Consider the following 24,465-nt stretch of genomic DNA (forward strand, 5'->3'; position numbering starts at 1 on the left):
GTTGAGTTTGGATTTGTTTTGTTTTGCCAACCAATAGCACCCAGACAGTCAAGAACTATCAGTGCATGTCATTCCTTCCTCCACATAGGAAGCTCAAATTTTAGTTCCTGATTAAAGTAGGTGGAACACCGTGGTCCCAACCAGTGTCTTCCGACCAGCTAGAAAGGGCCTCTTATATCAAAATGAGAGGACAACACGAAATATCATTCCTAATTAGCAGATTTGCATGTTGCTGACTCTATTGAGTTAGTGTGGATAACAGAACAGAAAAGTACCAGGAGGTAGGTTCAGCAGAATGACTCAGCAGGTCAAGGTGACTGCCACTAAGCCTGACCACCTGAGTTCAGTCCCTGGAACCCACATGGTAGGAGAGAATTGACTCTGGCAAGATGTCCTCTGGCCTCCACATGCATGCTGTGACACTTGAGTCACATGTACACACGCACGCACACACACATACACACACACACACCGATACATAAATAAATGTAATAAAAAATAAGGATATGAGAAATAGATACAGATTTATCTCTCTGGTAGTAAATTTTATCCTTCGTGTAATAAACCAGGGAACAAGATGTCAGGAAAGGGAGGAATGTGGAGCGAGGAGCTTCCAAAAGAGGTAATGGATAAGCGAAGCCTTTGATACTTATCAACCTTGGTCTAAGCCTTTAGGCTGTAAGACAGCTGTGGCGAAGGAGGGACGCGTGTGTGTAAAGTGGCCTCTGCTCTCACTTCAAGGTCCAGGACAAATGATCTGGAAGGCTCGCATCTGGACACGGCCCAGGTTAAAGGGCAGTCTGCCTTCTCGGGCGGTGGCTCTGGGCCAGAGGGGCTAGAGGGCTCTGTGCCTAACAGCTCTGCTGACAAAGCTGGTCCTTTGACTGCTTCCACTGGGATTCTAGAAAGTGGGTGAGAGGTGAGAAGGGGGGGAGGGGCAGTTATCCAGCAGTACTGGGGGATGGAAAGGCGCTGAGCTATCTCATGCTGGCCCCTTCCCTCCACTACAGGAGCCCAGGAATCCTGGCCAGTCTGTGCACAGGCGGGTCCCCAAGCTGAACAGGACACTCAGACACTTGTGGAGCCAGCCCTCAGCAGCACTGCTCAGCTGTGAGTGTGCTGGTCTGTGCAGCCCCTCAGGACTGTGGACCCAGGAGGAGAGGTTAGTAGAGGGGAATGATACAAGGATGAGGTAGCAGGGCCCTATGGAGTTGGAGTTTACAGACTCTAGAGATGGTAGCTCCCAACCCGCCCACCATCCTCTCCACTGTGTAAGACCCAAGGACCAAAACCAATATCTGCAACACACTGCTATGAACTCTAGGCAGGCTTCTCCAGGAAGAAGCTAGGCAGCCATGGCCAGGCTACGGTGGAGCACCTTGGCAGGGGTGGTCTGGACAGTGTGCAAGGGAACCTTTCAACCAAGAGCTTTGACATCCATAGTCCCTGTGCCGTCCTCCCAGCCTGCACCTGCCAGCCCCGAGCTTCCTCAGCTCACTTACTCTACACTCCAATCCCAGACACATTCACAGATGCAGTCAACTCTGCTTAGAAATTTATTAGACATAATCGATGTTACCGTACAAGTAGCTACTTAGACATGTCTTGTTTTAGCCACTCTAGTTTCTCTCGGATTCCCCCAAACTTTTCTCCTGTCACCCATTTTAAAAACAGAGAGCCAAGGACCCGAGTCCTTTTCAAGGACCTTCGTCACATTCACGGGAAGCGGTTATTCAGTATGTGGTTCTCATTTCCATTTAAATGATGGTTTTATATGGCTTTATAGGTGCTGTCACAGCCGCCTGGTGGCGGGGACTCCTCGGTGTGCCCATGTACTCTTCACTGGCCCTACTGCTCTTTCCCATCCCCCCCCCCCCCCCCCCCGCTGTCCTGAGTAAACCTGATTTATCACAGAAAACTGACATTCTTACATTCAAAGACAGGAAATTTTTAATTCTCACATTTTGATGAAAATTATTGTGGAATTGCCCCAACTGTTATGTAGCTTTAAATAAAATCAATCTGGCTAAGTCTAGATTTTCTTTTCACAGACTAAGACAGAAACCATCAGTGAAAGTTCCAGGCCTGGAATGTGTATGTGTGTTGGGGGGTGGGGCATGTCAAGGGGCAAAAGGCAAAGGACTCTTGAGCCTGGAAATGCTGCTGACGGTTATGATATGGTAGAGGAATCACCTTGGAAAGAACCAGAACGAACCTCTGACTTCAGTTTTGCTAGTGTCAATTTCCTCATCTGTCACAGACTTTGTAACAGGCACCACAGTGACCTTCCATCCACCTTCACCTCCGTCTCCTCCGCTGCACCCTCGCTGACCCGCAGTATTACCTGAGCATTCCACCCAGACACAACTTAGACCCCGAGGGTCCTGACACTTCCCTGAGTCTACCTCTGGACACAGTAAGGACACACTGCAGCGACGGCCAGGGCCAACAGGTTAGGAGGCTCCAAGCCCAGCTCCCCTCCATCCCACACCGACGCCTGTGGGGTCAGGGGTCGGAATAACAGATGGGAGGGAAAGGGAGGCCTTAACCAGAGCCAGGAGTGCCATGCTCCCACTCTGATGAAATCAAGGACCCATACAAACCAATCCACAGTTCTAGTTTCTTTGGGTCTTCTATGATTTCTTTCCTTTCCATTTTTATTCATTCAGCAAACATTAAGCTCTTACGACGCATATAAAAATACTCAGTAATGTTAGCTGAAGGGAAAATACTCAGAAATCCCGAAGTTACTGCAGCATATAAACAAAGTATCGGTCTGCACACGCCATTGTTGGTCCCACTTCTCACATGATTAAACAAGCAAAGGGAAACCTGGGACAAAAACAGACGTCTGCTCCACTAAGCTGTTAGCCTTCAAGCCTCCAAACACCTAGTGGGTCTTCAGTTTCAACTGAGGATACACTATGGTGATGAGCCCGGCCATGGAGGACACGAGACCTCCCAGTCCCACGACACCAAGATTGGATTTGTAGATCCCGAGGTGATTCAGAGGGATGAGGATGTCACACAAGTTCTTCACTGTGTCTAGGAGCAAGGGGGGATGCCGCTTCAGAGACTGGAATAGGAGTAGGAGAAAGGACTGGAGCCAGTCCATGTCTTCAGTGACCACGCTGTACCCAGGAGGGTCCCGGGATGACTTCTCTCTCTTGGCCCTGTCCCGGGCCACTCGTTCCATCTGCAGCAAGATCTCATACAGATCGCGGGCCAGGCTCAGCAGGAGGAAGTAGTAGTAGTGGCGGGTGGCCCACATTTGCCATTTTTCTCTGTTGACTCCAGAGGTCAGACCCACACTCTTCACCCACAGGACAGTGTCACAGATGTAATAAACCACACGGTTCAGGTTGGCTAGCGTAAGGCATAAGCGGGGCACTAGGTCCGTGACTTGGATGCTCTGTTCTGTTGCCTGGATGGCGTGAACCACATTGCCTAGTCTGAACCCTGTAAAAAGAAGCCACAGGATCAGTACTTAATTAGTTCTTAATGGGAGGCAGAAGCCCCGAGATGAGTTAAGGATTTAGAACTTAGCAGCTGATCGCAGTTGAGGCTCACAGTCCTAGCTGAGGAAAGAAGGAGCCCTACCGTGATCCTGAAAAGCCCAAAAGATAGTGACCTTTACAATTTGACACCCCCATTCCAAGGTGTGCCTTAACATTCATTTCCAGGATACTCCAGACCAGGTTAATCATGGGTGTGTGTTACTGTGTTTGAGTATTAACCTCTACACTTTAGAAGCAAGCGTACTTAACACGAGTTCCAGGCTTAACATTCTTACACATTTGATTTCGCATTTGTGGTGCTTTAAATAAGAATGCTGCCCGCCCCCACAGGTTCATAATTGAATGCTTAGTCACCAGGGAGTAGAACTCTTTGATAGTATTAGAAGGATCAGGAAGGGTGGCCTTGTTGGAAGAAGTGTCACTAGGGGTGGGCATTCAGGTTTCAAAAGCCCATCCCAGGCCCAGGCCAGTCCAAAGTCTCTGTTTCTCTCTCTTTCTTCTTCTCTCTCCCCCGATCTCTCTCTTGGCTCTTAGCTACTCTCCATTACCACATGGCCTGCCGCCATGCTCCCGTCCATGATGACCGTGGACTAAGTCCCTGCAACTGTAAGCAAGTCCCAAATTAAATTCTGTCCTGTATAACGGTTGCCTTGCTCATGGTGTCTCTTCACAGCAACAGAACAGTGACTAAGACACCATCAAAAGGCTGCCTTAGGCAAAGCAGCAGTATCATTTGAGGGTCATTCTAGTTCATCTTCCTTCACTACGGACGAAGAGCACAGAGAAATGGTAGGACTGAGGGGCTACGGTGATCAGGACTCACAGGGAGCACCTAGATAAACTAGCCAACCACTGCAATGTATGCCCTTATATAAGCATGCATTAGTCAATTGGGGGTCACCTGTATTTCCTGGACTTAGGAACTGCCCGAAGCAGCTACCCTCCAAACACAATCTCAGAAGAGCACTTGACATTATTTTAACTAGCACGGAGCAGTATATGAAATGACTGTTTCAAAACCGGGGTTTCGGGTTCTCATTCCAGCTCGTGGGCCAGCTGGCTGAATGATACTGGGTAAGTACCTTCTGGCCTCTCAAGACTAGTGAAACTCTAGGGGACACTTCAGCAATGACATTCTGGAGCATTTATTACAGAATTTCTAATCTTAGCCTTCAAAGACAACCAGAAATCTTACCCAACTTTGTTGACTATTTAAGTCTTCTCTCTCTGCCAAACCAGGTTTTGGGGTTGACACTGACGCTCCAGGACAGTTAGCACCTAGCAGTCCTGAGCCTCTGCTAGGGGAAACCTCCCTTTCAGAGTCCTTTGTCTCTCCAGCCACACCTCAAATCCTACCTCCTTCAAAATATTTTTTTCCCAGCCATCATATTTGGCACTAAATAGGATTTATGTTATTTTATCTCTCCCATAAAGCTGAGGAATGCTCACTTATTAAGTAGGTACTCGAACAACTCATCAATATGGGATGGTCTACATCTCATCCTAGTATATCTGCTGATCTACTGTCGAAACATCTGCTTTGCATCACACAATGGAGTCAGGCATGCAACTGTTATAAGAAGCATGGGCTCTCCCAGGATGACTGATAGGGTGTAGCCATGGGTGAAAACCCCTGCCATCACTCTTTGACTTTCACGTGGAGCTACCTGACACACTAAGAGAATGTGTCCATTCAGGTCCCCCACGGATCCTCACTGGAGGAGGAAAAGGCATGTGCGCTAGGATATGGCTGTCCTGGTCTACAGAACTGCAGGGGTCATGCTAGACTGAAGCTCATGTGGGCACTGCCAAGACACTCTTAGAACTGAAGTGAACCAGCACACCGTGTGCCCCACAGGCTAAGATTATGCAGGAGGCTATGGTATGGCATCAAATGCGACCAGAGGAAGACATTTGTGAATGGCCCACAGCAAAGCATTCGGCCTTGGAGCCCCAGCAGGACTACTGCCAGCTGCACCGTAGACTTGGGCGAGTGGAAATGAAGACCTTGAAAGCACGTTGTCAATTCCAGGGGCCGAGGCTAAGGATTTTAAACCAGAAGCCGCTGTCCCTTGAGAGACAGGTACTTACATTTACGGCCAGTGCTCACACTGGACTCCAGCCTCTTGAGCTTCGTTACCACCGCCTCTTTGCCAGCTCTAGATTCTAACAAATATCTAAGCAACATGCATGCGTGTTGAGTGGCTCTGAAATGGAAAAAAATAAATGAGGAAAATGGTTTACAAAGCAAATAAAATTTGATTCATGAAGGGAAGGAGGAACATATGCTCTAAAAGCAAAGAGAAACATCGTGCTGAGGCCAAATTTCTGGGAAGGTTTCTCATGTTGCAGCTCTTACAAAAGCAACATTCTGCAATAGTCCTTACACAGGAGGGCCAAAGGGTGAACATGCAATGGAAATGTAACACAAAGGTTAGGAAAGAGGACTCTAAAGCCCTTTGCTGGCACAGGAAGATGGATGTCGTGAAAAGCTGCACAGAGATGTCTCTCAGCTCCGTGAAGGTCCAAATTCGCTATCTGCCCCTGGGTAGATCCGATTTCCAAAATGATCGTTTCTACCACATAGTTTAAACTTACTATTTATGCGACAGGACACAATCTCAAAAACCAGTCTCCATATTTAGTTTTTAAGACTAAAGGACCAAAGACACACCAATCTACAAATCAGCACCTATAGTGTTTGTCCTTCAAACCAACTAGTATTTTACATACAGCTGTTTAATAATACTGCACATTCAATACAGTGATTATTATCACACCAACAATGGTAACAATAACAATGACATGGCCACGAATACCATAAATTAGAATCACAAACATCCAAATGCATCTGCAGCCTACTTAATAAAAGCAGGTTCTGGGCCAGGTGTGGTAGTTAGTGCACACCTTTATTCCCAGCACTCAGGAGGTAGAGGAAGGTAGTCATAACCAGCCGGGTCTATATACAGAATTCCAGGACAACCAGGCCTACAGAGTGCAACCCTGTCTCAAACAAAACAAAGAACAACAACAAACGAAGATCAGTAGGTGCTGGTTGGTCCCTGCTGTCTTAGAACTGCACCGGAGTCCCTGTAGGGTATCAGTGTTCTTCTCAGCAAAACTGGCACAGGGCTGGTGGCTTGTGCCTACAATTCCAGTGCTCAGAAGGCTGAGACAAGGGGATTGTGGTGGCAGTCTGGGCCACAGAGTGAGATTCTTCCAAAATAAATAAATAAATAAATGAATGAATAAATAAATAAATAAATCCTCCCCAAAATGGTATGATGATGAGTTACTTCTGGGTAATGAAGTCAAGAAGGGAGAGTAGAAGACAGAAGCCACTTCTGGCCAAAGGGCTCAAACTGTGCATGTCAATACATCCTCCTCTCTCAGATTTGGTCTAACAGGAGAGGGTCTGAAACCAAGGCATTAGTTTAGGAACGCTAGCTTGTTTATGGTTACACAGATCCTTAAAGGGGTTGGGAAGTAAAATTTTGTTGTCCACCTACATCCAAAATTACTATTTTATTAAAAGGCATGGCAGGGTACATTCTGGGCACAACAGAATTCTGTGTTTTGACTTTTGATAGAGCAGCATGTATATTTTCAATCATTTTGAAAACCTATCAAGTCAGACGCAAGACAGCATAACTAAGTTAAGAGGCAGGCGCTAGAGTGGACCGTGTGGACCTGCATCTCTCGGCTCTGCAGTTCCGTTCTTCTTAACCTCCTGCTTCAGTTTCCCTAGATGTGAAATTGGGAGGTCAAAGTGTCTCCTCCACGGGGCTGAGCAGCTCTACAGTTGGTCTCCTGGAGTCTATTAGGGCTTTTCTTATATGTTTAGTGTACATTAGAGGTTGAACACAAACACCTGGAAAGGGCTGTTAAATAAAACTATTTTTTTTCCTTTCCTTTCCTTTTAAATGGTCATTGAGCACCACTCAGACAAATTTCTCTTTTAAAACAAAAATGAAGGGGGATTAGTTTCAAACACTCATGGGTGCTTTCAAAACCACACCATGTACTTTGGAAGTATCGACCAAACGTTTTTTTCCACTGTACTTCTTACAGTTTACAAAGCTTCTTAACTCTCTGTCTCCAAGACACAGGCTGAGCCCAAGTGGAAGATAAAGAAGATACAACTGTCTTTCCATGAGTACTTCATCTGGCGCTCCAAGCCGCAGGGGTTCTGCTTCCTTAGGTACAAAAGAAACCCAAAGTTTCTCTCGAAAAGAAATCTCTAGGAAAGATGTTGCCCGTTGGGGACTCAGTTTCCCTCTCTGGGGACAAGTCAGGAGATAAGCTGCTGTCATAGGCTGCTGTCACGGAGGTGGCGGGCGCGCACAGCCCCATTGGATTTCGGAGGAGGAGGGACTCGGGTCCCAACTCCCTCAAGTGGGAGCTGGCCGCGTCCTCGTGCCTCGATTTACAGGGCTGTTATCTCCTTCTCCGAGCCCAGGAGAGGAGGAAATCTTGGGTCCGGACCGGACAGGGGTGGAGGCCGACGGCACCAGACTCACCTGAAAAGTCGGTCCCGGCCCTGGCTCTGGTTGGTTAAGCGGATGAAGGCGTCCATGGCTGCCACCCACGGCCACGCGTCGCACCCGGCTCACTCGTGGGTCCTCTGGGGCGCCGCGGGTCCCAGGGGACAGCCGGGGACAGGGCAGCCGTGGAGTGGGCGGAACCGGGTCTCTCCGCCCACACGGGGGCGGACTTACACCTTCGGAAGCGCGGCTTTTTAGGTTTCCGGTAGGGACCGGAAGTAGTAGTTGCTAAGGCGATGCCAAGCCGCGGGCAAAGCTACGTCTCACCAGTTCAGCTGTAGTGGCCTCCTCCCGCCTCATTTCCAGGTGGAGGCACTGAGTGGGTCAATCCGCTCCCTGCCTCGGGCGTCCCGGTGTGCTCAGGTACCCATGAACCCCACCTGGAACGCTGAATGGTCTTCTCAGGCAGAGGACCCAGAAGTCTTCTTTTGGAGACCGCAGGCGTCCTCAATTCCCTGCTTCTGGCCTGACGTGATGCAGGCGACAGAGATAAGCCAGTCCTAAAGGGTATTTCTAGCTGGAGAGTGGGGAAAAGTGAGAGAATTTTCTATTAGGAGTATTGAAACCCTAATGATTCTTTCCTGAGGGAATCTTTAGGCTCAACATGAACAAAGTGCAGGCGAAGGAGATCGTAGTGATATCGCGCTGCTGTGGAACTGGAAAATGGGGCCTCACTTATATTTTGTAATCTTCTCTTCACCTTTGCTTCCTCCTTCCCCCTTCCCTGTTTTTCTGTTTGCTTCTCTCATCTCCCATTATTTCCTCCCATCTCTGACTCCGCTGACTAGGGTGGGAGTATTCTGCTGAAACACAGACTCAGTCATGTCACCCTGCCTTCTTAGAGGATCCCCCAGAGGTGTTTTCTCAGGATGGGGTAACGTGGGAGTTGCCAGTCTTCTCTGAAAGCATCTCTGCTGGGACCTCTCAGTGACACGTCTCTAGACAGCTGTACCTCACCTCACTGATCCCTGCAGCGACCTGGGCCACAGTGCACAGCCCTCCCTTGGCTGGCACTCTTTCCAGAGACATCAAGGCTCCCTTTTGTGGGTTAGACTAGGGAGGAGACTGGAAGGCGATTTTATTGAGCATTTGAAAGAAAAACAACAGAGCAGGCAAAGTGTAAATCTCAGAAGTGTCCAGGTATAGAGAGATGATGAAGAGAGAAAGCTGTGCTTTTTCACAGTGGAGGTTGCTAAGCAGCCACGTGGTGAGAGAGGGTGGGACTGGAGCTTCAGAGAGCCAGTGAGAAGACTCAAGGCTCTGCAAGTAGCCGCTTGCAAGTAATTTTATAAGATTGTTCTCTATAGCCACGAAATAAGGTGGCTTTCCCCTTTTCTGCTTTTCTTATCTTTATTACCTGCCCCAGACCTATCCCTAAGACTTGAAGGCTGAAACAGTTTCTCTCCCACCCACCAGACCCCACAGCCACTTTTGAAATGATTATTTGGAGGTTTAATATTAGTTATATTCTGTTAACCGACGGCTCAGGCTTCTTAGTGGCTAGCCCTAAGCCACTACAAATCCATTTCTAATAATCTGATTATCACCACATGACAGTGACTGGCAATACACTGGCTTATTACTCCTCTGGTGGCTGCTGGCACCTCTCCGACTCTGCCTTCTTTCTCCCTGTCTCTCTGCTTGGATTTCCTGCTTATCTTTATTCTGCCCTGTCATAGGCCAAAGCAGCTTTATTCATCAACCAATAAAAGCAGCACATATTCACAGCATATGGAAAGACATCCCACATCATGGCTTCACTTTTTCTTTTTTCTTAAAGATTTATTTTTATCTTTAATTGTGTATGTGTGTGTGTGTGTGTGTGTGTGTGTGTGTGTTCATGCACACACATGTTTGCCTTGTACATGCTGGTACCCTCAGAGGCCAGAAGAGAGCATTGGAGCCCCTGGAATGGGAATTGCTGAAGTGGGTGTAGGAACTTAACTTGGGTCCTCTTAAAAAATAGCAAACGTTCTTTACTGCAAAGTCATCTCTCCGGCCTTATCAAGTTGCTTTCTAATTTCTTTTTTAAAATGCCAGCTTGGATTATCATATGGATTATAACAAATGTATAGTCAATGTAGGGAGAACTGACATTTTAACAAAATGAATCTTCTAACCCGTGAATGAGTTCTCTCTCTCCGTTTAATCTTTGCTCTGAGATAAAGTTTGTTAAAGGCTGTTTGGCCTTCTACATTCTAATACATCATTTCATGTGTGTGATTCTGATGCAACAATTCCCTCTTGGGCTTATGTTTCCCACTAGCAAGTCTAGACCCTTCTGAATGCTCTATCCACTGCTTGTGACTTATGAGATTGTCTAGTCTAGCTAGTTAAAGAAACCACAGTAGTCCCTGCTCCGTGTGAGTTTAGCTGACTGTCCTCACTAACGCCCTCAAGTGGTCCTTGCCCCTGTATCAGCTAGCCTTGTCCATCACATACTGGAAGCATCGTATATGCACTCCAGCATGTAGGGAAAGACCGTGATGGCAGCAGGGTCTTTATAGGACCCCCATAGACCACAGCTACTTTATCAACAGAAGACTATGCTGCCCTGAGTTAAGCATCTTAAAATGTCTCATAATTTTGTCATCAAATGCTTTTTAAAGCCATGACAGGCTGGCACGATGGTTGAGTGGGTAAAGGCACTTGTCACCAAGCCTAATGACTGAGTTCAATTTCTAGGACTCATGAGGATGGAGAGAACCAACTCCTCAGGGTTGTTCCCTGAACTCTCATATATTTTAGTTTGGGTTTCTGTCGCTGTGAGGAGACACCGTGACCATGGCAACTCTTACAAAGAAAAACACTTAATTGGGCACACAGTTTCAGCGGTTTAGTCCATTATCATCTGATGGAGAAAGGTCATTGGCTAATAAAGGAACTGCCTTGGCCCATTTCAGTGGTTAGAAGATAGGTGGGAGGAGTAAACAGAACAAAACGCTGGGAGGAAGAGGAAGTGAGGTCAGACTCGACAGCTCTCCTCTCTGGAGCAGACGCCTCAGATAGACGCCATGCTCCCTGCTTCAGGGAAGATGCACGCTATGAAGCTCCGACCCAGGATGGACTTAGGCTAGAATCTTCCCGGTAAGACCGGTGCTCACAGATTATTAGAGATGGGTTGATCGGGATATCAGAATTAGCCAGTAAGGGCTAGAACGAAATGGGCCAAGGCAGTTCCTTTATTAGCCAATGACCTTCCTCCATCATTTATGATATAGGACTTTTCATGACAATGAGACACTCTGCTCCTGGCAGCACCAATCTACTTCAAGAGGAAGATGGGCATCGAAGAGGATCCTTATGGAGTTTGATAGCCATTTGGGCAAGAAACTGCTCTTGCCTGGACTATTGCATAAACTGGACACAAAGAACCCGCAGAGAGGACTACTGAACTTGCCTAATGTGAGATGATCTTTCGGGGTTCCTGATTCATGAAAGAGTCTGCGAGACATTCTGCAGGACACAACAGATAGTGACTGAACTGACTTTGAATTTTCCTGCTTTATGGAAATGTCTGCTGGATACCATGGGCCTGAAGGCTGAAGATGGATGCCCCAACGGTACAGAGAAACTTTGGGTGACTGTCCAGGCAGTGAGATGTCTCTGTCATTTCTAGAGTTTTAAAAGTTGCTTTTTTTCTTGTTTGCTTATTGTATCTTTCTGGAGTCTTTGATGGAGTTAAGAATAGTTAGCTATAGTTATAGTTTTCCTTAGTTATGATAAAGATTATTGTAATTTTTACTTGATAACTGTTCTGTTATATGTAATTTTGCTATGTTAAAGTTAAAGCCTTCCTTTTTTTTTTGTTTAAATCGAAAAAGGGAAATGATGGAGGAAGGTCATTGGCTAATAAAGGAACTGCCTTGGCCCATTTCATTGGTTAGAAAATAGGTGGGAGGAGTAAACAGAACAAAACGCTGGGAGGAAGAGGAAGTGAGGTCAGACTCGACAGCTCTCCTCTCTGGAGCAGACGCCTCAGATAGACGCCATGCTCCCTGCTCCAGGGAAGATGCACGCTATGAAGCTCCGACCCAGGATGGACTTAGGCTAGAATCTTCCCGGTAAGACTGGTGCTATACAGATGATAAGAAATGGGCTAGTCCAGGTGCGAGAGTTAGCCTAGAAGAGGCTAGGTAGAAATGAGCCAAGCGGTGTTTAAATGAATACAGTTTGTGTGTTGTTATTTCGGGTCAAAAGCTAGCCGAGCAGGCGGCTGGGGTGTTGGGGACACAGCCCCGCCGCCGCCCCTATTACTACAATCATCATGAGGGACATGGCAGACGTGGTGCTAGAGAAGAAGCTGAGAGTTCTCCATCTTAATTTGCAGACAGCAGGAGTGATTGTGTACTGGGCATAGCTTGAACATATATGAGACCTCAAAACCCGCCCCCACAGTGACACACTTCCTCTAACAAAGTCACACCTACTCCAACAAGACCAAACCTCCTAGTAATGCTACTCCTTATGGGCCAACATTCAAACACATGGGGGTCAATGGGAGTCGTACCTATCCACCACACCACACATGCACTATGGCACACATATGTGAGCACACACACACAAATAAGTAGGAAAATGTAATTAACATTTGAAATCTCTTTTACACAGAATGGTACACAACTTTTAAGCTTTTGAAATACAGATTATTTTTTCCCTTCCCGTAGTCTTCTACTTCATACAGAAATATAGAGAAGAGATGCTAAGTTATAACTACTTTAGAAATATCTAATTATTCTGATTTTGCAGGTTTTTTAGTCAGTTGTCTTTCCATGCCCGAGATAGTTCTGTAGACTCTTGAAGAAGTTCACAGATGCAGGACACGGGGCATGGGACCCACAAAGCTCCTGATGAGGGAACACATTACACCACCAAGATTGGAAGTGTTAAGCTACATCTGACTGGTCCTGAGGAGAGAGAAAGAGGGAGACTCAGTGGCTTAACCAGAGCCATCTGCAAAGGCAGACAACCAGGGAAAGGTATTGGCTGTAAGTGGGTTCGGTTTAGAACACAAGATAGTTACTTCTATCAGGAGGGGAAGAAGGACAACAGAATGACAAATTCTTCCACATCAGTGCACATCATCATGGGTTAGTCTGGAAGTACCTGTCCCTTCGGATGCCCACGTGACTATGAAGACCATATCCCTGGAATGTGGTAGCAATCCTATGATACATAAGGAAGTCGTCTGAGACAGCCTGGCTTCTTATTTACCTTCTTCTCAAAGTCTCTCCTCTCGCTTTGCTTCTCAGCTTGGAGTTCCCAGAAGCTCTCACTGCCACCTGTTGAGATGTCATCCTCGAAAGGAAGTCAGGCTCAGAAAGTCAGGCTGTCTGTGTTTGCCAAGGGACCACTGGAGATTCCCTCTCCAACAGAGGCAGACTGGCCTAAGGATGATGAAAAGGATTTTGTCTTCAGGGACGTGGATCAAGAGCTGGACTCCCTGCCTCAGCCTTACCGAATGATCAACAAGCTAGTGAACCAGCTGTTTGACCACTCGTGGGAAATTATCCAAGAGAGAGAAGCTGTCCGGGAAACTGAGAAAAACCGCATCCAGCCCACTGTCTACCCTCCAGTCACAGAGATCCAGGTATGAATGAGGGTGCCTGGTTTTCATTTCAATGTTAATGGAAATGCCTGATTCAGGGAAGGGAGGAATTCCTACCGAGCTCTATGAACAGCACATGTGCCTTTTTAATAGATAGTAGGCATGTTGCTTTTGGTAAAAGAAAAAAAGCTGGCAGTGGTCTGCGGGCAGTGGGGTGTTATGGTTAGCTGACTGCACTAAGGCCCTTTGTGCTGTGTTATTGACACTGAAAAGCTTCATTAATGTATCAGGCCCCCTCCATACTTGGCAGTTGAGGCCTGTCAGTGGCTCAGATGTTGTTCTTCCCACAGGACACTAGATTTAATACAGCAGAGGACCTGTAGGTGTGCTTACGTTCAGAATATCTATCTAGTCTCAACTTTTGTTTTCCCTGGCTACTGCCCCCCAAAGGGAAATGCTTACGGCAAGCATTTTCAACAGGCACACATTTGGCGATGCTGTGCCTACGATGAGCTCTCTTTGAAAAGTTAGCTCAGATTGCTCGATGGCATCGGCAGCTGGAAAGACTCAGTTTGGTCCTTTTATGTCTGTGCTTCCCCAGCTCAGCAAAAGGCCTGGCGGCATGGCTGTTTCACAAGACTATCTGTTTGTTGGAGGAGTCAAAGGATTCTCCATCTATAATCTGTACAATTTCAAAAGAATGTATGTTTGGGAGAAGTTTAAGGTTGATGTTGTTTCCATCTGGGCCACGGATCTGGGCAACGAAGTACTTATTGTTCCTGTGGATGAAATAGGTATTGTTTTTCTTCAGTTTTAGATTAATTTATAAGTGCTTGTAGACTGGTATTCAGTTTAATTTCTTTTTCAAGTATGGGGGGAGGGGGGGGAGGGAGGAGTGAGGGGAGACTTGTGGGAAGGACTGATGTTTTCATTTAAGAGAGAAAATCTGAAGAAATTTGAAGGTCTGAGCCAGGACGGGTCAATAAAGGAAAAATTGTTCTGTGATGGTCCAAGCTGTGGATTTAACTGAAGTGAGGTGGAAGATACAAGGGAGTGTTGGTTCTGTTTTTGCACCTTTCCTCTAGAATAAAATTAGCTCCAAACAAAAAACTTAGAAATGAAATGAGAGGGCTGGTAGGATTGCCTTGCTATTGTGCTGTGCTTTGGGCCCTAGCACTCACCTGGTAGAAGGGGCCTGGCTCCTGCAAGTTGTCCTCTGATTGTCACATGCCTGTGTGGCATGAGTGCCCCCTCTCATAATAAATAAGTTCTGATAAAAAAAATTAAATTTCTTAAAATGGAAAGGGGAATACAATAGACAAGGTGATGAGTAGCCGTTCATACATGCAACCTGGCACTCGCACGGTTCAAGGTCATCCTCCATTACATAGTTTTCCTGCCATGCTGAATTACATGAGAGCCTATCTCAATTACCCTTCCTACCAAAAAGACCTAACGTTAAACCTATTTGTGGTAAAGGAGGCGTACTGGGCAGCACAGGCAGTGAAGATTCCTCCCTGCGTTGGATACCTGGATGAGCTTAGTAAGAATGATAGGAGAATAAGGTTTCGGGTCATGTGAATTGAAAAAGTCCGTCTGAACACACAGATTTGAGATGCCTGCAGGATATCTGGCTGGGCAAAACACAGGGTCTTTGGGATAAAGGAAAAGCCATATTCATTATGATCCCTTATACAGATAGTTTCATGTCTGTGTTATCTTCTTTTGATGAATCTGAAAGCAGACTGCCTTGGGGACCCTTGTACAGTGTCACAGAATACCTGTCCCATGAATCTTTATTAGGATGGATTAGATTCACCCACAGTGGGCCAAACACCTCTATGTGGTCAGTTTGTATCATGGGTGCAAAGGCAGGTTATGAATAACTTCCTAAATAAACGTAAAAAGTAAAAAAAAAAAAGATAGAAAGAAAAGGAAAAAGGAAGAAAGGGAGGGAGGTAGGTAAGAAGTTACTGTAGGTGACAATTGCATCCTGAACTCAACAGCATTAATTGCACGAGGAGCCTAGGGGGTTAAGGCTCATGGAACGGTTCACAGCAAACAGCTGGGTGGCAGTGTGAAGAAGGGACTGGGAGTGCTGTGACTGGCCTGCTTACAGGAGACCTCCAGGAAATGTGGGTAACACTAGCTAGGCAGGAGGGGTCTGGGTGGGAAAGAAGACTGAGGATCTTAAGGTAATGTGGGGACTGCTGGGGGATCAGAGCAGCATAGGCCGCATGGGGCAGTGAGCTTAGAGGCAGAGACTATGCCCCGACCCCGCCTGGCTTCCTGGGCTCACAGTCTCTATGTTCCTGTTTCAGGCATTGTGAGATTGTTTTACTTGTATAAAGACAGTCTTCTTCTCATCAAAGCCATCAATGAAATGGTGAGTCCCTGTTCTTTCACCTTTGGCTGGGGAACATCAAGTAGGCAACACAAGGCACTCACTGATAAAGGCTTGTATCCAGGATGTATGAAGCTGCAGCAAATCAAACTGTACTAAAACCAAATGGGACCGAGATGGTAAGGTGCTTGCTGCAGAGCCTGATGCCCGATGACCTGCGTTCTTAGGACCTACGTGGTGGAAGGAGAGAACAGGCTCCCAAAAGTTGAGTTCTGACTTCAGTTCTCACTGTGACACACACACACAATTTTAAAATTGCTTTTTTCCCCCTGCATTTAAGTTTTTAATTCATGTGACTTGTTTAAAATGGGCATCCATAATAGTTGTCAAGAGAAGGTGGGAGAGGAAGGCAAGGCAGGGCAGGGCAGGGGAAACAAACCCCCCTCTTTCTGTAATAAAGCACCTGCTTTATCCCGTCATGGATTTATGATCTCCTGAGACATATGGTCCTTAAAAATTGTGTTCCACTTTTAAAGACCGATCTTACTCCAATGGACACCAGTGTGGGCTGCTACCAGTTTCCTCCGGTCCCAGATGGCATTGGGGTTGTACTTGAGATGAACTTTCTTTCCCAGATGGTTGTTGCAAACACCTCCATCTTGGGGCAGGAAAATCGCAAACCTATGGGTGTTGCAACCTCTAGAAATTTTTAAATTACTTTTAATAATAACTGTCTATCCTAGATTTTTTTTAAAGCCTTTCTTTTAGCTGGCTTTCTGGTCAGCCAGTAAGGTGGGGACTGCCCCAGAGTACAGTGTAGAAATGGCAGTGACTAACCCAGAACTGCTCAAGGATGGAGATGCAAAAAAGGGAGCAGAATCTTTGGAGGAGCAAGAAAATGAATCCCATGCCAAGAAAGACTCCCTGAAACTCTAGTCTACAACTGCCATGGATTCTGGGAAATGCTGGCTGCTATGGTAACTGAGCAGTCAGGTGATGCTTGCCAGGCTCTGTGAAGCTCTTGGAGACTCACAACAGTCAGGGAGACGGGATGGAAGTTTTGTCTAGGGACAGATATGATCTCACTAAGGGATGTGAGAGTATGTCATCAACTTCCAGAACCTTAGAACTGAGCCATAAAAATGCCCTGGGCATAGCAGGGGTTGAAGGATGCAAATGCAGGGGATGGACAGGTGGCTTAGCCAGTGAGAGTGCCTGCTGCTCTTCCCAGTCCCTCATCAGGCCATCCTGAAATGCCAGCCCAGGGATATGACACCTTCTTCTAGCCTCCTTGGGCACCCACACCACACATGGCATATACTCTTACAGATACACACATTAATATATATATACATATATGTACATATGCATATATCATGGAATGGAAAATAGCAGAAGTTGATTTTGTGTGTGTACACGTGTGTGTTTGTGTACACATGTGAGAGAGAGAAAGAGAGAGAGAGAGAGCAGAGTCACTGCACACATGTGGAGGTCAGAAGATGACTTTCAGGAGTTGGTGTCTCCACTGTGACATTCAGAAAGAACTATACTTCTCAGTATTTTTTTCATTAATAAGTTCTCAAAACCATAGTAATTGCAGGTTTTAAAGCGCAGTTTGACTTGTGTGTGTTCATATGTGTGTACATGTATGTGCAGATGGGCATGCACCCATGTGGAGGCCAGGGGACAACTTCTGGTGTCTTCCTCAACCACTCTCCACCTTAGTTTGGCACAGGCTCTCACTAACTCTGTGTGTAGCTCACTGATTTGACCACCTGGAGAGGCAAGCTCAGGGTCTTCTTTTCTCTGCCTCCCCAGCACAGGGATTAGAGGCATACACTGCCTCCCCCAACTCATCGTCATCATCATTAACTTTATGTTTTGACAATTTATATCCAAATTTTACATGAATGCTGGGGATCCAAACTCGGGTCTTCATGCTTGCATGGCAAGCCCTTTGCCAGCTAAACCGTCTTTCCAGACCCATGGACTTCGAAGTTTTTGTTGGTTATTTGTTTTTGTGTTTTGAAAGAGGGTCTCCCTATTTCGCCATGCCTGGTCTAGAATGTGCTATGTAGACCAGGTCAGCTTTGAACTTGGAGAGATCAGCGTGTCTCTGGATTAAAGGTGTGCACCACAGTGCCTGATGGGCTTTCTTTTGATTGTGATCTGAACATAGCAATTGTGAAAGATATTAATATCCTCACTGAGGCAACTGAGGAAACTGAAAAACTGACTAGTAATTAGCTTTAATTAGGAATTCATTAGGGGAACTTAAATAAAAATTACCAATTTCTTGGGTTTGGACGGTAATAAATACAACTAAAATTGTGATGTCACAATGCAACATCATGATGACACAGTGGAAATTGTCACAGTGGAGTGTAATGCTACAATGGGCATTCCAGTGGCATGGTGGAGCTTTGTGGACTCACAACGTAATATTGTTGTAGTGCAGGACAGTGCATCATTGTGATGTTACAGTACAGGACGGTGATGTCACAATGCATCATTGTGATGTTACAGTGCAGGATAGTGATGTCACAATGGGTCATTGTGATGTTACAGTGCAGGATAGTGATATCACAATGCATCTTTGTGATGTTACAGTGCAGGACAGTGATATCACAATGCATCTTTGTGATGTTACAGTACAGGACGGTGATGTCACAATGTATCATTGTGATGTTACAGTACAGGATAGTGATATCACAATGGGTCATTGTGATGTTACAGTGCAGGATAGTGATGTCACAATGGGTCATTGTGATGTTACAATGCAGGACAGTGATATCACAATGCATCTTTGTGATGTTACAGTGCAGGACAGTGATGTCACAATGCATCATTGTGATGTTACAGTGCAGGATAGTGATGTCACAAAGCATCATTGTGATGTTACAGTACAGGATAGTGATGTCACAATGCATCATTGTGATGTTACAGTACAGGATAGTGATGTCACAATGCGTCATTGTGATGTTACAGTACAGGATAGTGATGTCACAATGGGTCATTGTGATGTTACAGTGCAGGATAGTGATGTCACAATGCATCTTTGTGATGTTACAATGCAGGATAGTGATGTCACAATGCATCTTTGTGATGTTACAGTGCAGGATAGTGATGTCACAATGCATCTTTGTGATGTTACAGTCATGATAGTGATGTCACAATGCATCTTTGTGATGTTACAATGTAGTAACAGTGATGTCACAATGCGTCATTGTGATGTTACAGTGCAGGACAGTGATGTCACAATGCATCATTTTGATGGTTCAAGAAAGCATTTTAATGTACCTTACATCACAAATTGTCCAGTGCAACATTGTGACAGCACAGTTAAGTAATGTGACATCAGTTGGGATACAATGTGATGTCACAGTGGAGATTATAACATCACAATGCAGCAGTGTGGTGACAAAATTGAATATTGTAATGGCACAATGCAGAATTATTATGTCTAAATGCAAACTTGTGTTGTATGGTAGATCGTTATAACACAAAAACAATATTGTCATCACACAATGGACGTAATGCCACAGTGCAGCGTTCTGATTACACAATTTAGCTCTGTGATGTCTCAATGAAACATTCTAATGACACAATAGAACATTATCTTGTAACAATTCAGCATTGTGGTGGCACAGTACAATATTATGTCTACAGTGGAGCACTGTGACATCACAAACGGCGTTAAGATTGCAGAATGAAGAGTTGAGATGTCACAATGCATCATTGTAATGTTGTCATGAAGCATTGTGTTGGCACAAGTCAGCATTTTGAGGTAACAGTGCTGTATTATGGTGTCACGATTGCGCATTTTTATGTCACAGTGGAGCTACGCTGTAGCCCAATGGAGCCTGGTACGGGTACAGTGGAGCATCATGAGAGCCACGTGGGGGCTGGTCATGCCACTTTCATTTTGTAGGTTTGCAAAATCTCTGCTGTAAGTTGATAGATATGGAGATACATAAATAAAAATTGTTTACTCTTTAAACAAATTAAGGAGATCACCAATAAAACTAGTCTAGCTGCCTTATTTTATTAGTAGCTCTCAAGCTCCTCCAAGGTAGCATACCCATCTCCCAGCCTCTCTCAGTTGGCCCCAGATTGAAGGAGCTTTATTCCAAGGCTACACCCAGCTTCTGCTCTATTCCAGCTCGAGGCTTGTCCAACAAGCACCAGTGTTCAGTATCGTAGAGATCTCACCTTGACTAAACTGAATAATTGACTTTAGGGTTTGCAAACCACATCAGATGGCATCCCATGACCCACGAGGAACGGTGTCTACAGCAAGTCCCATTTCTTCACATGCTGTCTTGTCCCGTTCCTGGGCAGAGATGGGGAATGCAAAATGATGGGTGGCACTGCACCATGGCAGGCTTCTGAGGACCCCTGTCCAGGTGTGCCCCACAGGAACCCCTGCATCCCTCCTCCCCAGCATGGCCCTCACTCTCTCGGCATCTCTTCTTTTCAGGATGATGCCAGCAAGCAAAGCAGCTGTGTAAAGACAGAACTCTCTCAGACCGGGGACTACGCTGCATTCCTCTTCCAAGGCAAGCTCACCCAAAAGCTGTGAGGGAGGTTCTGATCTGTGTCTCTCCCTTTTATTTAGGACTAATTCTAGATTTAGATATGTGTGGTGGCACCAGGGAGGCTCAGGTAGAAGGATCATGCATGTAAGGCTACATAGTGAGACCCTGACTCAAAAAAACAAACAAACAAAATAAATAACTTTCAATTTTAAAAAAATGCAAGGGCTGGAGAGATGGCTCATCAGTTGAGAGCACTGGCTGTTCTTCCAGAGGCCCAGGGCTTGATTCCCAGCATCCCCATAACAGCTTACAAGCGTCTGTAACTCCAGTTTCAGGATATCTGACACCCTCTCTTAGGCACTGCACACAGGTGGTGTACAGACATTCCTGGAGAAGAAACACTCATACACAGGAAATAAATAAAGCCTTAAAAATAAAACCAGAACAGTAGCAAAGCCAGACATAGTTCCTCCCTATTCTTCACTAGCCTCCATTTACCCTATGACGTGAGTGTGGACACAAAGCCAAGTAACAATGGTACTAGATCACTGACTAGCCCCTACTGACCAGGTTTCCCATCGCTTCAGCTTTTTTTTCTTGTTATTTTTTTTCTCCTTGTTTTAGGCAAAGATACAATATTGCATGGAGTCACATGTCCCCCTAGTGTACTCCTGCGACAGCTTCTTGGTCATTGCATGGTTTCCATTATCTTGACATTTTCCAGGAGAATCAACCAAGTAGCAAGTTGGGTGCCCTTCACTTCAGGGTGTCTACCTTTTTTCTCATGGCCCAGCTGAGGCTGAGATTTAGGGAAACCAGCACACTGTCTCAGGAACTGTAGGGTCCCAGCTGACTTGCCTTTGCTCATATTAGCCTAGTTCACAGGTTCCTCCAGACTGGCTCCAAAATCCTGTGCACAAGCAAAGCAATCCTCCTACCTCACCCTCCAGAGTAGCTGTCACTCTAGGTCTACCTAGCTCACTGTTTTCCTTTTTATTCTCTTCAAGGAGCAAGTCCCTAAGTCCAGACAGCATTCAGAGGAAGGTGATGTAGGTGTCTCCCGAGGCAGGAGTATCAAAGATCATGTGGTCTTCTGTTGAAACCACTGTTATAATAATTAGACATGTGAGGAGCAGCTTTGAGAAGATACAGATATCTTTTTTGTCTTGTTTCTTTCCTTCTTTTTTTTTTAAACTCTTCTCTCATATATTACATCTTGACCAGTTTCCTTCCCTCACAGTCTCTTCTCTCCCCTAGATCCACTCCTCCTCCATTTCCCTTCAGAAAAAGGCAGGCTTCCCAGGGATGTAACCAGACAAGTATACCAAGTTCAATAAGGACAAGGCACCTCCCCTCATATTAAGGCTTGACAAGGCAATACAGTAGGATGAAGGGGGTCCCAAAAGCAGGCAAAAGAATCAGAAACAGCCCCATTCCCACTGTTAGGAGTCCCACAAGAACACCAAGCTACACAGCTGTGACGTGTGTAGAGGGTGCTAAGATTGGTGGCTAAACTTTTTTGTTTTGTTCTTTGTATTTTGAGGCAGGGTTTCTCTGTGTCGCTTTGGCTATCCTGGGAGTCACTCTGTAGACCAGGCTGGCCTCAAACTCAGAGATCTGGCAGGTAAAACTTTAAGAAGAATTAAGATATCTAAGATTACCTGCCGGTCTTAGCCCCTGTAGCCCATCTTGCCAGCTGCAGTTATGCCTGTGTAAACAGAACATATTTTATTCAAATGTTTGGTGGTTTGATTTTCAGCTTTTAAATATTTGAACATATTTTATATGAGTCTGAATTTATACTTTTTTTGTCCCCTACGGGCCCTCAAATACTAAATGCTTGAGGAAGATAGAGATTTGAGATTTTAGAAAATTTAGAACATGGTAGGGGCCTGAGAGATGGCTCAGCAGTTAAAAGCACCGGATCCTCTTCCAGAGGACCCAGGTTGGATTCCCAGTATTGATATGGCAGCGAACAACCATATGTAACACTAGTTCCAGAGGATCTGGCACCCTCTTTTGGCCTCTGCAGGTACCAGGCACATACATGATGTACAAACATACATGCAGTCATGTTCTTGGGCTGTCACAACAAAGTACCACAAAGTGGGCAGCTTAGAATGATGGGCATTTATTCCATCATGGTTCTGGAAACCGGAAGTGTCCAGATGACTGTAGTCTTAATGGAACATTGAGGCAGGACCCAGTTCGTGGGAGAGCAACCTCTCCCAACTGGGCCTTGCACTGGGAGAAGGCCCAATAGCCTCCCATAGATCATCATCTCAAAGGTTGGCTGGAAGAATTCCAACCTTTCCATTGCTCCAAGACTCTCTTACTGTGATCAGATGTGCCACCTTCCTTCCCTAGCTGGCAATGTCAACTCTAGGGCAGACTGCCAGTAGAACTGACTGTTTGCTGCACAGAAATCAGGGGACTTGGCAAAGAAGACAGTTTGATTAAAAATGCATTGTGTCAGTGTTGTAGGAAAAGCCCCTGATTCCATTAGATAGCCGTGGCGTAAGGGGTCAGCTCTCCATGCAAACGTTGCTCAGTTAGTGAGGGCTGGCCATAGCCAGTGCTTCAGTTGGTGCAAGCCTCTCTTCCATGGGTGCCTGCTGCAAAGGTTCTGGCTCTGCAGGCCAGCACTTCTGAGAAAACACACCTTCTTCAGCTGAAACTCGCCTGCTAGCAGTTACTTAACGCTTGCTTGTTTGGTTTCCCAACGCAGGAGCTGGGGATATTTGGCTGGAAGTGTATAAATTGCCCAAGGAGACTTGGATAAAGGAAATGGAGCACCCACAGTCTGCTCAAAATCCAAAGAAAAAAACCAAGCAGCTGCAACTGGTAGGAAACAGCTTTTTCAATCACTGCTTTTCTCTCCGCCCTTAGCCCAATTCTACCCTAAATCCTCCGTGGAAATAGCAAGGCCACTGAAAGGCTTGACAGATGACAGCAGGAACAGTGACTGTCTCCAGAACTGATTTACCTTAGATAGAATATTTGTCACTAAAGGTATCTTGAGGAGCCCAAGTTTCAGGGTCCCTCTTGACTTGGAGTTGCTACCCCTGAGACGGCACACAGGCAATTCTTTCGTGGGGGATGGGGGGTTGTTCTGATTCCTGCCCCAGAGATAACTTTCCCTCTCCTGCTCTGAAGTGATCCTTGAAGGTTTTGTGGTCCACTCAGGGTCTCCCAGAGTGTAGTAATACAGACAAGGTTTCTCTGTATAGCCTTGGCTGTCCTGGAATTCACTCTCAAGATCAGAAATCTGCCTGCTTCTGCCTCCCAAATGCTAGAATTAGAGGGGTGTGTCACCACTGCCTGTCTTTTTAAATTTTATTGATTGATTGATTTTTGTTTTTTTAAGACAAGTTTTTGGTTTTTCTGTATAGCCCTGGCTGTCCTGGAATTCTCTTTATAGACCAGGCTGGCCTAGAACTCAGAGATCCTGAGTGCTGGAATTAAAAGTATCTGCCTCCACTGCCTGGGTATTCACTTGTTTTTTGTTTTTTTTTTCTTAATGTACTGAGAATCAACCAGCATGTAACAGTAGTCGATCTTTTGTTTTGTTTTGTTTTGTTTTTTGTTTTTCGAGACAGTACTGTATTTCTGTAGCTTTGGAGCCTGTCCTGGAACTAGCTCTTATAGACCAGGCTGGCCTCGAACTCACAGAGATCTGCCTGTCTCTGCCTCCTGAGTACTGGATTTAAAGGTGTGCGCCACCACCACCCAGCTGATAGATCTTTTACTGTAAGTTATATTTGGAGTTACTTAAATATAAACTGTTATCATCATTGCTATATCTCCCAAATCAGAAATGTTCACTTTAGGAACACAACAGAGGCTGCTGGGCATAGTGGCACACTCCTTTCACCCTAGCTCTCGGGAGGAAGAAGCAGGTGGATGGATGTGAGTTCAAGGCCGGCCCAATCTACATAGTGAGTTCCAGGACAGCCAGCGCTACATAGTAAGA

General features: G+C 45.8%; 2 protein-coding genes across 3 annotated transcripts in view; one reads left to right on the forward strand and one right to left on the reverse strand.

Annotated features, from left to right (window-relative positions):
• Nucleotides 1-1,543: 1,543 nt before the first annotated feature.
• Pex11a (peroxisomal biogenesis factor 11 alpha) lies at nt 1,544-8,232 on the reverse strand. The gene is made up of 3 exons (XM_075952758.1): nt 8,039-8,232; nt 5,610-5,725; nt 1,544-3,459 (listed from the first exon to the last, which is right to left on the reverse strand). The coding sequence occupies exons 1-3, from the start codon at nt 8,092-8,094 to the stop codon at nt 2,891-2,893; spliced, it is 741 nt and encodes a 246-aa protein (XP_075808873.1). The 5' UTR covers nt 8,095-8,232; the 3' UTR covers nt 1,544-2,890.
• A 47-nt stretch (nt 8,233-8,279) lies between these two features.
• Wdr93 (WD repeat domain 93) overlaps nt 8,280-24,465 on the forward strand; it is a 35,797-nt gene continuing 19,611 nt past the window's right edge. Inside the window, exons 1-6 of one of the 2 annotated variants that reach the window (XM_075952477.1) lie at nt 8,280-8,425; nt 13,315-13,652; nt 14,212-14,404; nt 15,932-15,996; nt 20,435-20,513; nt 23,221-23,336. In XM_075952477.1, coding sequence (XP_075808592.1) covers nt 13,353-13,652; nt 14,212-14,404; nt 15,932-15,996; nt 20,435-20,513; nt 23,221-23,336 — 753 coding nt within the window. In that variant the 5' untranslated portion in view covers nt 8,280-8,425; nt 13,315-13,352. The remainder of the gene's footprint in view (nt 8,426-13,314; nt 13,653-14,211; nt 14,405-15,931; nt 15,997-20,434; nt 20,514-23,220; nt 23,337-24,465) is intronic. The other variant, XM_075952478.1, reaches the window with a different exon arrangement.

This window comes from Microtus pennsylvanicus, chromosome 18 (genome assembly GCF_037038515.1).
Source record: "Microtus pennsylvanicus isolate mMicPen1 chromosome 18, mMicPen1.hap1, whole genome shotgun sequence".
Taxonomy (NCBI): Eukaryota; Metazoa; Chordata; class Mammalia; order Rodentia; family Cricetidae; genus Microtus; species Microtus pennsylvanicus.